The 16,265-nt window shown below is 42.8% G+C and overlaps 1 protein-coding gene across 1 annotated transcript in view; it reads right to left on the bottom strand.

The window, feature by feature from the left end:
* LOC119410351 (doublecortin domain-containing protein 2) overlaps positions 1–16,265 on the bottom strand; it is a 48,597-nt gene that overhangs the window by 16,942 nt on the left and 15,390 nt on the right. The window contains exons 2-7 of the mRNA XM_037677262.1: positions 11,194–11,248; positions 7,955–8,031; positions 6,959–7,093; positions 6,506–6,655; positions 4,763–4,817; positions 4,244–4,430 (exon numbers count right to left, since the gene is read on the bottom strand). Coding sequence (XP_037533190.1) covers positions 4,244–4,430; positions 4,763–4,817; positions 6,506–6,655; positions 6,959–7,093; positions 7,955–8,031; positions 11,194–11,248 — 659 coding nt within the window. The remainder of the gene's footprint in view (positions 1–4,243; positions 4,431–4,762; positions 4,818–6,505; positions 6,656–6,958; positions 7,094–7,954; positions 8,032–11,193; positions 11,249–16,265) is intronic.

Below are 16,265 nucleotides of genomic sequence, written 5' to 3' on the forward strand. Positions count from 1 at the left end.
AACTAACAAAAAATGTAGAAATGTTTTGTCTTTCATCTGAAATACTTTTTCATTCTGAGGTGCTGTATTCAGCTCAGTCTTATAAATACCACCTTCTCGTAGTGGATCAACAAGTTTGCTGCTGACGACCAAAAGTAGCTCATGATCAAGGAGGACCATCAGCCTAACGATGGATCATTAGCACACGGATGGCTGTTTGCTATTCACAGGGGGCTGAGTGATACTAGCAATAACAGCATTGTAAGAGGGGGACAATTGAACACAGAGGCCTCTGCCCCTGTTTAATGATGGATAATTTCTTTTCACAAAGATGGCCTCCTTTACTCCTCTTAAACAATCATTCCTCTCTATCAAGGATGTGATCATCTTCATCCTTGAAAAAGTGACCACTGGCCTGGAGATGAGTGTAGACCGCAGAGTCCTGGCTTGTCTTCTGTGCTGGGCCATCCCTTTGACTGTTTAGTTTCCCCGATGTAAGACTGATCACAGCCCTCCTGAAACTGAACAGCATACACAATATTACTCTGTTTGTGCCGGGGGACTGGATCTTTGGGATGAACCAGTCTTTGCCGTAATGTATTTTGGTGTTTAAAAGTCACTGGGACATTGTGTTTAGAAAATAAACGTCTCAGTTTCTCTGATGCTCCCTCAACATATGGAATGACCACTGGTCTGGGTCTGGGTTCCTCTTTTTCACCTGTTGGCTGACTGGAGTCCTGTTTGGGTTTCTTCTCTGCTTTTAGGAAGACCCAGTTAGGATATCCACATTGCTCTAGAGCCTGTCTTGTGTGGGATTTCTCCTTCTGCCTGGCTCCCGAGTTAGTGGGGACACTGTCTGCTCTGTGGTACAGAGTCCTGATGACTCCTAACTTGTGTTCCAAAGGGTGATGGGAGTCAAACTGCAAATACTGGTCTGTGTGGGTGGGTTTGCAGTACACCTCAGTTTGCAAATGTCCTCTATCAGGAACTGAGACCTCACAGTCCAAGAAAGCCAACCTGACATTTTTTACATCTTCTCGTGTGAACTTGATGTATTTATCCACAGAGTTGATGTGGTCAGTAAAATGTTGGGCTTCCTGAGATTTGATTTTAACCCAGGTGTCGTCAACATACCTGAACCAATGACTTGGTGGTGTCCCTGAAAAGGACGTCAAGGCTCGCTTTTCTACCTCCTCCATGTACAGGTTGGCAACAATAGGAGAAACTGGCGACCCCATAGCACACCCATGTTTCTGCCTATAATATTGCTCCCCATATGTGAAGTAGGTTGACGGCAGGCACAGTTTCAAGAGTTGACACAGTTGTTCTGTGAAAAACGTGGTCCTGCTGCTCAGAGTGGTGTCTGATTTTAATTTTAAACTGACCACCTCTACTGCATCATCAACAGAAATGCACATAAAGAGTGATGTGACATCAAAAGAGACCATTGTTTCATCAGTCTCCATGATGACATCCCTCACCTTATCCACAAAGTCCATGGTGTTCTGTATGTGGTGTTCTGAGCTGCCAACTAAAGGGATGAGTACAGACACCAGATATTTGGAAACATTGTAAGTGACAGAGTTAATCATGCTAACAATTGGTCTTAAAGGTACACCTTGTTTGTGGATTTTAGGTAAACCATACAGACTAGGTGTGGCCTCCCCTGGGTACAGTCTGTGGTACAGAAAACGGTCAATAGCCTTGTCCTGCTCAAAAAATTTCAGGCAATCTATGAACTTCTTCTTGTAGCCACTTCCTGGATCTCTTTTCAGAGGTTCATAAGTGGTTAAGTCAATAAGGAGTGTCATGATTTTCTCATGATAGTATTTCTGGTTCAAAATCACTGTGCACCTTCCTTTGTCTGCTGGGAGAATGATGATGTTTTTGTCCTTGCTAAGAGTGGTGAGTGCATCCCTCTCCTCTCTACTGATGTTGGAAGGTGGTGGTTTGGCATTGCTGAGGCAGGCTGAAACTTTGATTCTGAGCTGTTCTGTATCACACTCTTTCATTTTGTTGTTGCGAATAGCTGATTCTGTGGCTGTGATCATCTCCACCAGAGGAATTCTACTTGGTGCAACCGCAAAGTTCAGTCCCCTGGCAAGAATCTCTGTCTCCGGCTGGGTGAGCTATCTGTCAAATAAATTCTTCACCCACTTTTCTGTCTCCCTGGCATGTAATTGTCTACTGAAGTGTTGTCTTACACTAAATGTGTCGTTATTGGAATTGTGATGGTGTCGATAAGTTATTAGTAAGTTAAACTTGTTTTGTTGTTGAGTCTTGGACTTGACATGCTGTGCTAAGCGTGCCTGATCTGTACAGTTCATCACTTGCTGAAGTGTGGTCTGATCTAGGCACGTTGTTAGTTTTTGTTTAATGTGCGCTTCTTTGGCATTCAAGACTTCTATAGTAAAATTGGTCTGTCTCACCCGTTCATTTAGCAGCTGGGTCTATGCCTTCTGAAGGATCTTGCTTGCCCAGTGCCCAAATTTATCTGACAGACAGCTCACCCAGGCAGTTGCCAAAAGAAAAATGGGTGGCAGAGCTTTCAGTTACCAGGCTCCTCTCTTGTGGAACCAACTTCCAGTTTTTGTCCGTGAGACTGACACATTGTCCAGTTATAGGATTAGGCTCAAGACTTTCCTTTTTGATAAATCTTATAGTTAGGGTCAGCTTGGGTTTCCTGAAATATCCCTTAGCTATGCTGCTATAGGCTTAGACTGCTGAAGGACACATTTACCACATTTCTTCACTCTGCTGCTGTCTTTACTTGCTCTACTCTACCTGTTTGTATTTGTAATTATTTATATCCTTATCGTGTGTTTTTTTGTCTTTCCTCCAATAGAAAGCACACCTGGACCTGTCATTCCGTATTCGTTTCTCCTTCCTGATCCTCTCAAACCCAGCCGGTCAAAGCAGATGATCGCTCGTCCTGATTCTGCTGGAGGTTTCTTCCAGTTTAAAGAGTTTTTCCTTTCCACCATTGTCTTTGCTCTGGATGGGCAACTGTGACGAAGTGAAGATTTAAGGCAATCTGCTGATTTCCTTAGATAGATAACTTTACTAATTGGCTTTTATAATGTATAGAATGTTTTGTACAGTGCTCTGATATTAGTTCTGTTTTGACTTGACAATATAGAAATAAGCTAAATTGAGTTGAATTGTTAATATGACCACATCTGCAAGATATTTATAGGTCAAACAGTGGGCAATGCTGTAAGTAAAACACTCAACCATAAATCGTCTCATCTTGCACTTGATTCTCCTGAACTCCTGTTCTCCAACATGTTTGTTAATGTAATCACAGGTCAGTAGTTAACAGTTTTCTGTGGTTGCAATATGACAAAGCAATATGGGATAAAAAAGCAGACATTATCCCACAGAAAGACAAAGCTGGTGCACACAATACACACAAATTATATTGAGTCGTCTCTTTTGATGCAAAGTGCCAGGTTCTCTAAATAACAGTGGGAAATTCTCAACACTCCTTTGAACTTCTGCTGTCACCAAAAAGAGCCTAAAACTAACATATATCAAGTTGCACAAGATAATATAAAAACCAAGTCAAGACAGGATATCTCAGCAGCTGTCACAACAGGATGACCTGCATTTTGACATGCCTGATTTTTGTGTAATTTTATGTGTTTCAACACAACCAATGAAAAACGCTATTGTGGGCAACAAACACTCTTAAATCTCAAAAGAAATAAGGTCCACAATGAGCCGAAAAATAAAGACTAATGCAGTGTTTTTAATGACAATATAAGCCTGATCATCCACCCAGACGATGATGTAATGTGTTTCTTGTAGTGATGGTCAATGCCATGATGCCAAACCAACTTCCTTTAGAACTGGCTTCATGTTTCACAGAGCAACAGTGCCACTATGTGGCTACAAAAAACATGCAGCAGCTTACATAAGATTCCTCCAGCTGTGAATGACATCATACCATGTTTAAAACAATAGTGCGTCCAGTTATTAACAAAGTCCAACAGAGGGTAGGTACTGTGTTTACTGCTCGTCACACTTTAGCTCATGTGTACCTAACACAGAACATTTAGTCAGGTGAAACGTTTTATTTGAAGCATTAAGAGCACAGAAATAAAATGAGTTAAACTTGATTCAGAACTTGCAGCAAATCATACAGAGTGTTTCTGCACTAATTATTAAATATTCAGTTTTCAGACTGAATCGGTATCCCTAAACCACAACCATTACGTCATATCAGGCCACTTTTAGGAGTGTGTGGGTGTGTGTGTGTTACCATTGTCTGTGCCAGCAGTGATGCTTTGTCCGCTCTCCATGGTCCTGAGGGAGAGGAGTCTGGCCTGAGAGCCCTCCCTGACAACGGACAGATGTTCCTTGCTGCTGCTGCTGCTGCCGCTGTGGTTTGGAGGCGAGTCTTTGGATTCTCCGTCTCCACTATCACTGGATTGAACCGGGGACTTACTCTGCAGCGAATTGGAGTCAAGTTAATTCCAAATTGGAAAAACTCAAGAGAAGTGAAACATATCTTTGTTGTATTACTACTAGTAATGGTAGTATTAGTTCAGGTATGAGGCTAGGGTTAAACAAAACTAAACAATTTAAGATGTAGGGAATGTTAGAAAATATAAGTTTTATATTAAATATAAGATTAAAATATATGTTTTATGTATTTGATTGTTGCTAACCCTTCATTATATATAAATTCACAACAGTTCTGGAGTTCAAGTCTTTCCATGTACTGAAAACTGTTAAAAAAAATATAAACAAACTATACAAACACAACTTTAAATCTTACGCTTGCACTTTGTTTCGAAAACCTGTAGATTGGTGGTAAAGAGTAGGCCTTCATTCTGTTAGAAAAACCAAAACAGAAACACAAAATAAACATGCGGTATTTATTATATTGTTATAAATATCTTTTAAAATTAAGATAAGTAATTATAAACAAAAATAAACATTAATAAAACGCTTTATTTCACTTGCAACCGATTTTTAAAACTGATCCTAAATTTACTTTGGTGCATGATCCAAAACTGGTGTTGGAGATGAGTGTTTTTCTGCACTGGAACAGAACAGGTAATGTAAGTAAACCTTAACGTTTTTTGGTGCAAGATATTCAAGTGTATTATTTTTTTTTTTTATTGTCTGAGGCAGCGCAGAATGACAGATCCTGGAGAGTGGATGGAGCAATTTTATCCACCACGAGGTGCAGTGGTGGAGCCAGGGGGTGGCCAATGGTGGCCTTGACCACCATAGATTAATGTTCAGCCACCCCAATCATTTAAGGAAAGCATATTTTTAATCAGTATAAAAACAAGAAAGCATAGCTTCCTCCAACGTTAGGGGTGGTTGGTTTACATACTAATATTTTGGTTCTTATATTGCCATCTTAAGGTGTTTTCACACCTGATAGTCTGGTAGACTCTGTTCGATTGGGGACAAAAATTGGAAGATTTGTTACATTTTTAGCTGTTGTGGTTCACATTCACACTGCACTAAGTCAATCAAGCCAAACCATTGAGCAATCTGTTCCCCCCTCTTGCCTGTGGTGGCGCTGCTGCACCAAGAATTACTGAAGGAAACAACAAAAACCTCTGAAGAAGACACTGAGTACAACTTACATCTGGAAATAAAAACAACAATAGAGTGGTGTCAAATTTTAGTGGTTTTAGGATTTCTGTTTCGTCTGTGGCACATGTGCCAAATAAACATAGCTCCTCTTCACTCCATATCTGACCATGAGCCATTTCTCCCACTATGGTAGAAATACGCCTTTGTTTTGGTTGCATTTACCCAGAATGCCCTGCGCTGTAGTCCACTTTCTACTTTTGGAGCGGTCTCTGGTCCGCTTGCATCCACATATGCATTCGAGCCATGCTAGAGTTCACTTCAACCGAACCGAGACCTAGGTTTTTAGACGGACCAGAGTTCACTTTTTTTGGTCCGCATCAGAGTTAGATTGTGCATTCACACTTCCCCAAACAAACCAGACTTTCTAGGCAAATGAACTAGAGTTCGATTAAAGTGGACTAAACAGGGCTGGTGTTGTCGCACCCTTAGATTTTGATGTAGCAACCTATTTTTTGACAAGAACAGTCTCACACCAAAATCAAATTTGGTATGTCACTTATTTTTCAAGTTATCCAGCTCACAAGATGGGCTGAAAATGGTATTTCCAATATCCACTTTATTCCACGACGGGGAACAAAAGATAGTATCGTAAGTAGTAACAAATTAGAGTAATAGTAATAGTAAAGTAAGTAGTAATAAAGTACAGTAATAAATGTCCTCCAACAAAAACCTGAATGATGTATATTTTCATGTTGGAGAATAAAAAATTAAAACAGTTTCTAATAAATTTTTGTTTTGATGAATGCATCAAAATGTTTTCATAAAATGGGTTTAAACTATTTGTTCTATATGCATGGAAGAGAAGAAAAACAATCAAATTTAAACTGCAGTAGTGTGACTGATAAAGTTTATGTTTGAACCTTCCAACATGGTATTTGGTAGATTTTAAGAAGTTCAGAGCTGTTACCCTTTCATCCTCCTTGTTCCTTTGGGTCTGGTGAAAAGAATGTCGCTGTATGGAAGCTTCTTGAATCTCTCTCTTCCTACAGCCACATAAAGCTGCCCGCACTCCAGCTTGTTCCCATCAGTCACCTGGTGGCCGTCATAGGTGTACAGGCTGAAGCACACAAAGGAAGGTGAGACTATCATCATCGGTGTGCACCAGTTTACCACCGAACAATGGATCTATTCAATAACTCATAACCAAAGCACATATATTAACACATTGTATACAGATACCGCGAGAACAAGAACATGTGTTTTGGTTCCACTAATTCCAATGTTAGAAGGCCTGATGGGAGCAGCTTACAGGATCATGACCAGGATCATCATCATCAGGATCATTATTGGGTTTGCAGCAAAATAGAAATTTTTTTATTCATACAAATTCAGTTTGTTTGTTCAGTCGTTGCTGTTTTACCTCCGAACGCCTCCCAGGACCCTCAAACCCATCTTCTCTGTTATCAGTTCCAGAATTTTGTCGAACTGTCCCATTATCCTGTGGTGGATCAGAAGTCTTATTGCAGGGTTCAAGGTGTCACCATTGGCTACCACACTGCCAAAATAAAACACATGCAGTGTCAAAAAAAACATCTTCCACAACAAGAAAATGGCAAAATCAGTGGAATTGAAGTGTGGCAAACTCTGTTGTTGTCTTATCATTTTAAAAAAAAATCTTTTTTTTTCCATTTTAGTTTTATTACTAATTTGTTTACCTCCTTTCTGTGTCAGCTATTTTTGTTCTGTATACTAACCTAATATCCTGGGGTTTTGGGGTTTTTTTTTTTATCTGCTCTTTGTTCTGAATGGTGGTGGTCTCTTTGAGACAAATTTAAACAATAACGCTTCGCCTCAGTTAGCATTAGAAATACCAGATCTTCCTCCTCCATCATCAATTAAAAATAAACATTTGATGGTGTGTGCTGCAGTGAGAGGACTTATCAGGATTTCTCCCCTACGGTTTGTCTTTTAAGTATGAAATGTCAGTGAGGAAAAGACCGTCTAATTACACCAGTAAGAACCAACGTCTTACATATTGTTGAAGTATAACCAGGCCTTTACTCCAGAGGTGTCCAATCCTGGTTCTTGAGGGCCACTATCCTGCATGTTTTAGAGGTTTCTCTGCTCCAGAACACCTGATTCAATTGTCAAAGTATCTTGATATTTACTGCAGAAGCCTGTTAAATCACCCACTGATTCAAATCAGGCATGCTGAGCCAAATCAATCTATAATTATTGCATGATAATGACCTTCCAGGACCAAGACTGGACATCCTTGGTTCAGTCAATCCCTCTTTCTGTGTTGTTCTTAGTTTCCTTTATTCAGAGATAGATTCTTGTGTATGTGTGTTAAGTGCAGCATGTTAAGCAGCAACACTTGTTCATGACTGTTAGTGTTCAAAGGGGGTGAACTTACAATATTGTGCTTGGATCTTTTATGGGTTTCAGAAATCGAGCTGACACAATGATTCTGTTCGGTGGCAACGGTTTAAGCTGGAAAGATAAAACGAGAAAGAAACAGAAAAAGTTAGAAGGTGCATGGAGCTTACAGTTGCCAAAAAATCTATGAAACCAACCGGGCCTATAAGTACTAAATCCAAACACACCTATAGAAAATCATGACACATTTTTATGTCTTGAAAGCTTGTTAGCAGATCATCCTGCCCTTTGGGGAGCTTGAAAGAACAGTCAAAGGCTCAGAACAACAGACCAGTAAAACTTTAGGGACTTATGCCTGGAGACTAAAGAAAACACTGATGGTAGAATGTCCAGTGGATAAGGTTAGTTATAGATCCTAAATATAACTGTGCATCCAGGACTGTCAGAAGAGTATAAATTCAAGCATCACTAAATTTAGCCTACAACATGAGGCATAATGCAAATCTTTAAGCCAATAACAAATATCTCTTGAAAGTCTCTTAAAAATTGTTTTACAAAATCAATGCACAAAGCACAAGCTAGGCTGCATCAAAAGATACACGAGTAACAAAGGAAAAAAGGCTGAAAAGAATATGTCTCTGATCTCTTCTAACGCCAAAAGAATGAGTCTTTTGTGATTCTTTGAAAAGAGAGAACCCTGCAGGTCCCTAAGCACCGTCAGCCTGCAGCGACACGGACGAAGGGATTGGATCCTGGGGGAAACTAGATAAGGGAGGATGTACATCACAGTCTTCTGGGATCTGTGAGTGCAACCAGGCAACAGAGGTGTGAGGGCTGAAAGACAAATTCAACAATACTGAAAAAAAAAAAAAAAAAAAATTCTTCATTCTGCAGTAATAAAATAGTTTCAGATTCACATTGTGACTGAAATCATGTGCAATCTTAAAAGTCAAAGAACACAACACTTGAGACAGATAATAAAAGGACAGGGACAAAGAAGAACAAGGAATACCAGGGATAGATGAGTGCCTAAGGAATTCCATGCACAGACTTACTTCTCTATTAAAATTTTATAGCACATAAAATATTATTGCATTGTCACCAAATTGTCTCAAACTTTCTTTATTGACTCGATGGCAGTTAAATCAATGTAATTTATTTGATTTTACCCACAACAGAAAAATATATCATCAGCGTTCCTCCTTTGGTGACATGATACCATCCATCCATCCATCCATGAATGATACAAATAAAGACAGACTTGCTAGTCATACAAAAAGCAGAGAGTTTTTACCTTTATTTCACCAAGTCAGGCAGCTTAAAGTGAAAGAAATGCAAGGTCCTAATAAACTAGAGCAAACCTTTGGGGCTCTGGAAATCACAGCAACACTGCGAGCAACATCTATGATGATTCAACAGATAATAAGCAAATAACACTATAAGAATAAGATGCTGCAGCAGTAGACCATAAAGTCCTCCTAACAGTGCAGAAAATGTTTTTTACAGTTTGGTACATTAGAAATTAGCACACATTTTGATGCTTTTCTTAAACTCAAACCTATTATGGAGACATTTTCAAGTGCTTTTCTTTTGCATGAAACGAGAGCCCATGGTTGGCGTGTGAGCATGTGGGCTACCTGCATTCTCTCACTGTGACTTTATAGCTGTTATTAAAGATGCATTAAAAGCAGGGCTGGTTATGATCCATAAATCAATAATGCATGGTCAAAGAGACAACAAGGAGATAACAACAAAGGAGACAAGCTTTGCCTTACACCTTGCTGGAAACACTCTTTTAAACTCTTTACAACAAGGTGAGAAAACTCTATTTATCTCACATTCAGGATAGATTGTTAAATGTGAAAACACTGAAAAGACAGCAAAGATGCTGTAGCTGAAACCAAACAGCAATAATGCATATTTAATTATTTTATCATAACAGTGGCTTCAAAAATGTTTCTACTTTTCAGTTCTACGGCTCAAAAATGTAACTACCGGTAAATGATTTATAATCTACAAGTGAATTTCTAAATAATAATCATAAGACACTCAATGCAACAGGTCCAGAGTTGTATTATTTGGTATCAAATACCCAGATCTATTTACCTTTCTGGTTAAAGCATGAGAAGAAGATCCTTGTTTCAAACCATCAGTGAAAATAGTTTCTCACTGGGCTGACAGTTAGCTGGTGTCTCAAAATTGAGGAAAAAGTTGTGAGAAAATACGTATTCTCACTCTGTGCTGGGTGTGTAACAAGGTGACCAGTGGGCCACGTGGCAGTATTTTGAGCAGCCAGCCTTTGAAAGTTCAGGCTGATAGCTGTGTGCACACAGCGTGTAGGAAAGGTTGGAAAATCCCTCAGCAAAACTGAGATAAGTTCAAGACGAATTTGAGACACGCTCAAAGACTCAGTGACTGTTTTTGAACAATATTTCTCACTCTAATTTTTTGACCATGTTCAAAAGTCAAGCATTAAGATTTTCTCCTCTCTGGGACTTTCAGAGCAACAGAGAACACCCATGAACATTTCAGAGATACAATACTTGGAGGACTTCCTTACAGATGCAGTTCTCCAACAGTCACAGCCAAATGAGACACTCGCTTATAAAAGATCGTATAAAGATCCACACGTGTCGAAGCAAAGGCTCAGCGTTTTGTGGTGTTTTTCTTTTGTTTTAGTTAGGGAGACAAGGACATTCTGAGCTGACACTTTCGTGTCAACCATCCATCCATCTATGCATCCATTCATTATCTTTTACCCGCTTCTTCTTTTTTGGGTTGCAGGAGTCACTGGTGCCCATGTCCAGCTATCACTGTGTGAGAGGCAGGGGACACCCTGGACAGGTCTCCAGCCCATCACAGGGACACATAGAGACAAACGAGACAAACAGCCATTCACTTTCTCACTCACACCTAGGGACAATTTTGAGTTACCAATCAGACTAACATGCATGTTTTTGGTCTGTGGGACGAAACCGGAGTACACGGAGAAAACCCACGCATGCACGGAGAGAACATGCAAACTCAATCCAGAATGGCACCCCTGCTCAGATTTGAACCAGCGACCTTCTTGCTGAGAGGTGGCAGCTCTACTAACTGTGCCACCATGCTGCCCACTTTTGTGTCATGTTGAGTCATTACTCAGTTTTGCTGGACAGCACAGTAACAAGTGCTGTTCTAGATAATGTGTAGAAGTTGTTGTTTTTTTACCGTCTTCAACAGAGGCATACTTCCTGCTCATGTTAAAACAGAACATTAGCATAACTCCTTCCTCACCTGCAGTGGCTGAGCCTGCATCATCCTCCTCTTCCTGGTGCCAATATCTAGGTAACTAGAAAGACAGCATAAAAACAAAGGTTGAGGTTCATGTTCAGGATTCAGGCTCATATTACTTTTTGCTCCTGTTGATAGCTTTGAGAAAGACTACAGTATTATTTTTAATTAGTGGGCAATGGGACTTTCCTGTCACATGAAACTTTAAAGTAGGGATTGACTGTTTAATGAGAATAAGACAGAAGTCATGTTTCCTTCCAATGGCCCATACTGTCCAAAAGCAACCTTGAGACAGTAATACATTCTTTCATACGATCCAGGCATGATTACTGCAATGCACTTCTGTTTGGAATCTGTCAGACCTCCATTGCACATTTAAAACTAGTCCAAAATGCTGCAGCCCGATTTTTAATTGGCACAGGCTAAAGAGAGCACATTATACCAGTTTTGGCCTCCCTGCATTGGCTCCCAGTTCACTTTTGAATTCAGTTAAAAATCTTTTTTTTATGTTTTTTTTTTTTTAATCTCTGAACAGTTCTGGCCCCTCTTATCTCGCTGAGCTGCTGCAGCCATATGTCCCACAGCGTTCGCTGAGGTCAGTGAATCATTCATTCAACCTTTAGTTAGACAGGTTAATCCCATTGAATCAGATGCTTTTTTTGGTTCCAGGAACCCGTCGTAAGTTCAGAGGTGACAGGGCCTTCTCTGTTGCAGGTCCAATACTCTGGAATGATTGACCACTGCATGTCAGGTAGGGCCCCCTCTCCTTGTTCTTAAGTCTCGCTAAAAAAAAAAAAAAACATTTTTATTCCCTGGCTTTTTATACAGTGTGATTAGTTTTTAACCTGTCTGTATTCTACAATGTTAGCCATTTAGTTATCTTCTTCCATTCACATCTATATTTTCATTTGACTTTTTTTATATATATTTTGCCGTGTGCTTTGCTTTTTTGTTCTATACAGCACTTTAGTTGGCCTTACTACTGTTTTGAGTGCTCTATAAATAAAGTGGTATGGTATGGTTTAAGCTTAACTCATGTTGGTGTGTTTTAAGGTCCACCGCAAAACTTGTATAACTTTTTTTTCATCTTTACCTGTATGCTTTTGTCATCTTTATCACCGTGATTGTGCAGATTGTGTTCAATGACAATACATCTGGCAATAATTTAGCCTAAATTAAAAAAAGGTGGCAGCAAACACATAACAGAAAAGACTTCAGGTCCAATCATGAGTCCACACGGTCACAGACTTCCTGTTTTTTTTTTTTTTTTTTTTAAGATGTCAGCTGAGACTTCAAGTAAAATAATGACATTTATATTACACAGGTTTTGATGCTGTGCATGTAACTGAGGGGACATGGAACCTCAAATTAAGCCTCATTTAAAGTATCTGGCTCTTATAATAAATGCAAACTATCACTGCACAGATCATTAAACGTTCCTGTTGTGGAGAGTATATTGATGAAATGAAAAGGTCAGCTGTTCTATGTCGTATAAGCTTCGCCCTTTAAGGCCTTCGCTTTAGTGGGTTTATCCCGTTATGCAGAGCATAAGCACTGAAAAAATTAGTCCACGCCCACCTGCTGTGTGGGCCCCACCCGGTCCGTATAAATTACGTTAAGAGCGGGAAATCGGCTCCCATTTTTTCTTCAGCGAGCTAATATAGCACTGTCAGAAGAACAAAGAAGATAAATTGTGTAAATGACCAACCTTTGTGAAGGATGCTTGGCCCGGCAGTCGACCTCCGGTCGTCCGGTGAGTTCTCCTCCCCGAGGAGAAGATGACAGCAGTCTTATTCCAAGGTAAGCGTCGGGGAACATTTCCCAGTGACAGGTCACTACACGCTGGACAACGCCATCTTGTGTTTTTTCCTCTTATCGCCGACCCTCGGGGCGAACCGGATGGTTCCTCCGGGGCAAGGCGTGCTCAGCTGCAGCCCCCGCTGCTCATTCCCTCCTGGGGAGCGTAGTGTAGGTGGAGGGGGGCTGAGTGAATGCTCACCCCATCCCACCTCGTTTCGCATCGGCGACCACACCGCTCCCGGCCGACAGCGCCCTCAGGGGTTGCCCGGCGGAACCCAGGAGGAGGCTGACATAAGGGACCCCTTTTTTTCTACGTCCCTCGCCTTTTTCCCGCCAGTTCGGATGATCGGCGGAAAGGTTGTTTTTCACTGGGCTCCACCGTGGCTCACCGTCTTGATCCATACGGCCTCACGTTCCAACAGGACGTTCGACGGGCGAGGCCGCAGACGGTTCTTTCCTGGTAGATTAGAGGAGTCGGTCCCCAGTCCGCTCCCATCACCAGAGTTGAGGGATTCACCGAGCGGGGCTATTCCTCGGTAACCCCCCCTGGAGCCAAGCCTCGCAGAAGCTTCCGGAGCGAAGCTGCCCAGGTCGGAGCAGCGTCCCGTCCCTCCGGAGGAACCAGACGGCGACCACGCTCTCCAATCAAGCCCACCGACGTGTTTTCAGGCAGCCGCAGCTAGCAACAACGTGCGCTGCTAGCATATAGCATGTCCAAGGGATTGAAGGCCGCAGACCTGCCTTGGAGACGAAGAACTCCCTCTGTAAGGCAGCTGACGCCAGCTCAACATGTGTGCCTCTCCCACGGTTTGCCTGTCGAGGACTGCAGCGCGGATGACGATGATCCAACGATCCACCTGGCTTCGTTACTCCCCTCGCTGCCGGAGAATCTGCACAAGACCTGATGAAGCCATCGCGGACGCGCTGTTCAGAGCAGCTTCAAACCATGCTGGCGAAGTGAAACAGTCAGAGGAGGTGCCAGAAGCTGTGCGCCACCTCATCAAGCCGCGCGGTCCACCCCGTCCCCGCTGGAGGGACCGTCGCGAGCAAGCTTCGACTTTTCCACGGCCGCGGCTCTCGCTGAGTTCCACCACCAGCCCCGCCCGTCAGAATCCAGCCCTCTTCACTCCGGCAGCCTGCAGCTCAGCGTTTCCCCAGAGTTCGCCTGCAAGACAGCGCTCTGGGCAAACAATCGCAGAGCTCATGAGAGAGAAAGCTCTCAAAATGACGGTCTCCGGAGGGTGTGTGTAAAAGTGACACGAAAGTTGAAATAAATCATCATTAATGATCAAAGTGTCTGTTTTTTAGCCAGTCTGTAAGCCCGGATGAGCTCACAGCGGCCGCACACATAAGAGCCGGTGTCCTTAATAAGGCTTTTTAAACTCACCGCCGCTCCAAGACATTACTAGTCGCTTACAGGGCACGATGGTAAGTGAAAATAACTCGTTATAATCCCGGGCTGCACGTTTTTCACCCAAGCAATGTCAACTCGCACTCGTGGGATGAAACAGCCCCACACACGAGCCGGTGTCCTTAAATAAAGGTTTTTAAACTCACCGTTGCTCTAAGACATGACGAGTCGATCACAGAACAGCCTCCACACATGAGCCGGTGTCCTTAATTAAAGGTTTTTAAATTCACCGTCGCTCTAGACATGACGAGTCGATCACGGCACAACGGTAAGCGAAAATAACTCATTACCAACTAGAACTGCACGATCCTCACTCAAGCGGTGTCAACTCGCACTCGTGGGATGGAACAGCCTCCACATGAGCCGGTGTCCTTAAACAGGGTTTTAACTCACCGCCGCTCTTGACATGACGAGTCGATCACTAAGATGAACAGCCTCCATCCAACGGCGCTGCGTTGATGCTGGCGCACACACACAGCTGCCGGCGCTAACCAGCTCACATCGGTATAAATGTGGTCCGCAGGCTGGTTCGGGTGGGGGCCCTTCTCTCTCACAAGAAATGACACCCGTCTCGACGAATCAACGCGGGCAGCCGTCACCCACCGCGTCTCAGCTTTCGGCAGCTCACCGCAGCTTAAACGTGAAGCAGCTGAAGAACCCGGTAATGAGTCCCGCCTCCCTCCAGCGCGCGCCCCTCCAGCGAGAGCGGCGCGCGTCCCTCCAGAGAACAACGGGTGCTCCCGCGGGGCTAGCAGCCTTCACTCCAACAGCACGGCGTAAACGAAGTCACGCCCTCCGCCTTTTCAATGTTCGCACAGCGACGTCAAACGCGCAGCCCCACCGCGTCATCAGCTGTCACACCCTTCGCCTTCAGCTCAAGCCTCGCCCGGGATCACACAGAAAACATTCCCGCGACGCATGACGGCGGTTGAGGGGCGGACTGCTGACAGCCGTACAAAACATGACACATCACTTAACGCACGTTCACCCTACGAACGTTACATAGAGTGGCTAAAACATGCTCGCCGTTTTTTCAGATGGATGGACAAGGTTTTATGCAAATGGTACAAGTTACAGTTTGCAACCCGAACCCCTCCATTCAGAGGAGTTATAAAAACGGTCCCGTCATCATCAGACTGATTCTCATCCCTAAATGCAGAAATCCAAGTGTTTTCTGATAAAAGTAATCTACAGAGTTCCCCAAGGGAGAGAAAACACAAGGTTTTTACTCACGGATCGGAGGGGTGAGACCGTTCTTGGATCTGTTGTTTAACATCCAGAGAACGCATACCGGTCATCCTAACACAGAGACGAGAGTTTTTGTTTTACTTGGATGATCTGCTGCTCCTGTCACTTCAGACAGGAGGCGCTGATGCAGGATCAGGTGTTGACATCACACCTGTTAAATCTGGGCTTCGCCATAAATTGGAAGGAGGCTCGATTTTTTTCCGGCCCAGACATTTGTTTCTGGGAGTGGAATTAAATTCAACCACCATGAAAACTCGTTTATCACAAACTAGATTCGACACTTTAAAAAAAAAAAAAAAAAAGTCAACTCAGCCACGTAAGACCTGGCAAGTGATAACAGCTGTCTCCGTCATGAAGCTGTTGGAAATGATGTCACTCACACAGTGTTTTCCGCTGGTTTGTTTCACATGAGACGCCTCCAGAGGTGTTTTGCACGTCTGCATGTGGATCCAGTAAAACAAACGACGGATGATCATTGTCCCTTCCTCTGTGGAAGCAGACCTCCGACTCTGGGGAAACACCTTGTTTTCTGTCAAAGGGAGTCCCCCTCAGCAGACCCACGTCACGGGTCAGTCTTCACGGACACGTTGCTGTCAGGCTGGGGGGGGGGGGGGGG

The sequence above is a fragment of the Nematolebias whitei genome, chromosome 5 (assembly GCF_014905685.2).
Source record: "Nematolebias whitei isolate Nwh7 chromosome 5, NemWhi1, whole genome shotgun sequence".
Lineage (NCBI taxonomy): Eukaryota > Metazoa > Chordata > Actinopteri > Cyprinodontiformes > Rivulidae > Nematolebias > Nematolebias whitei.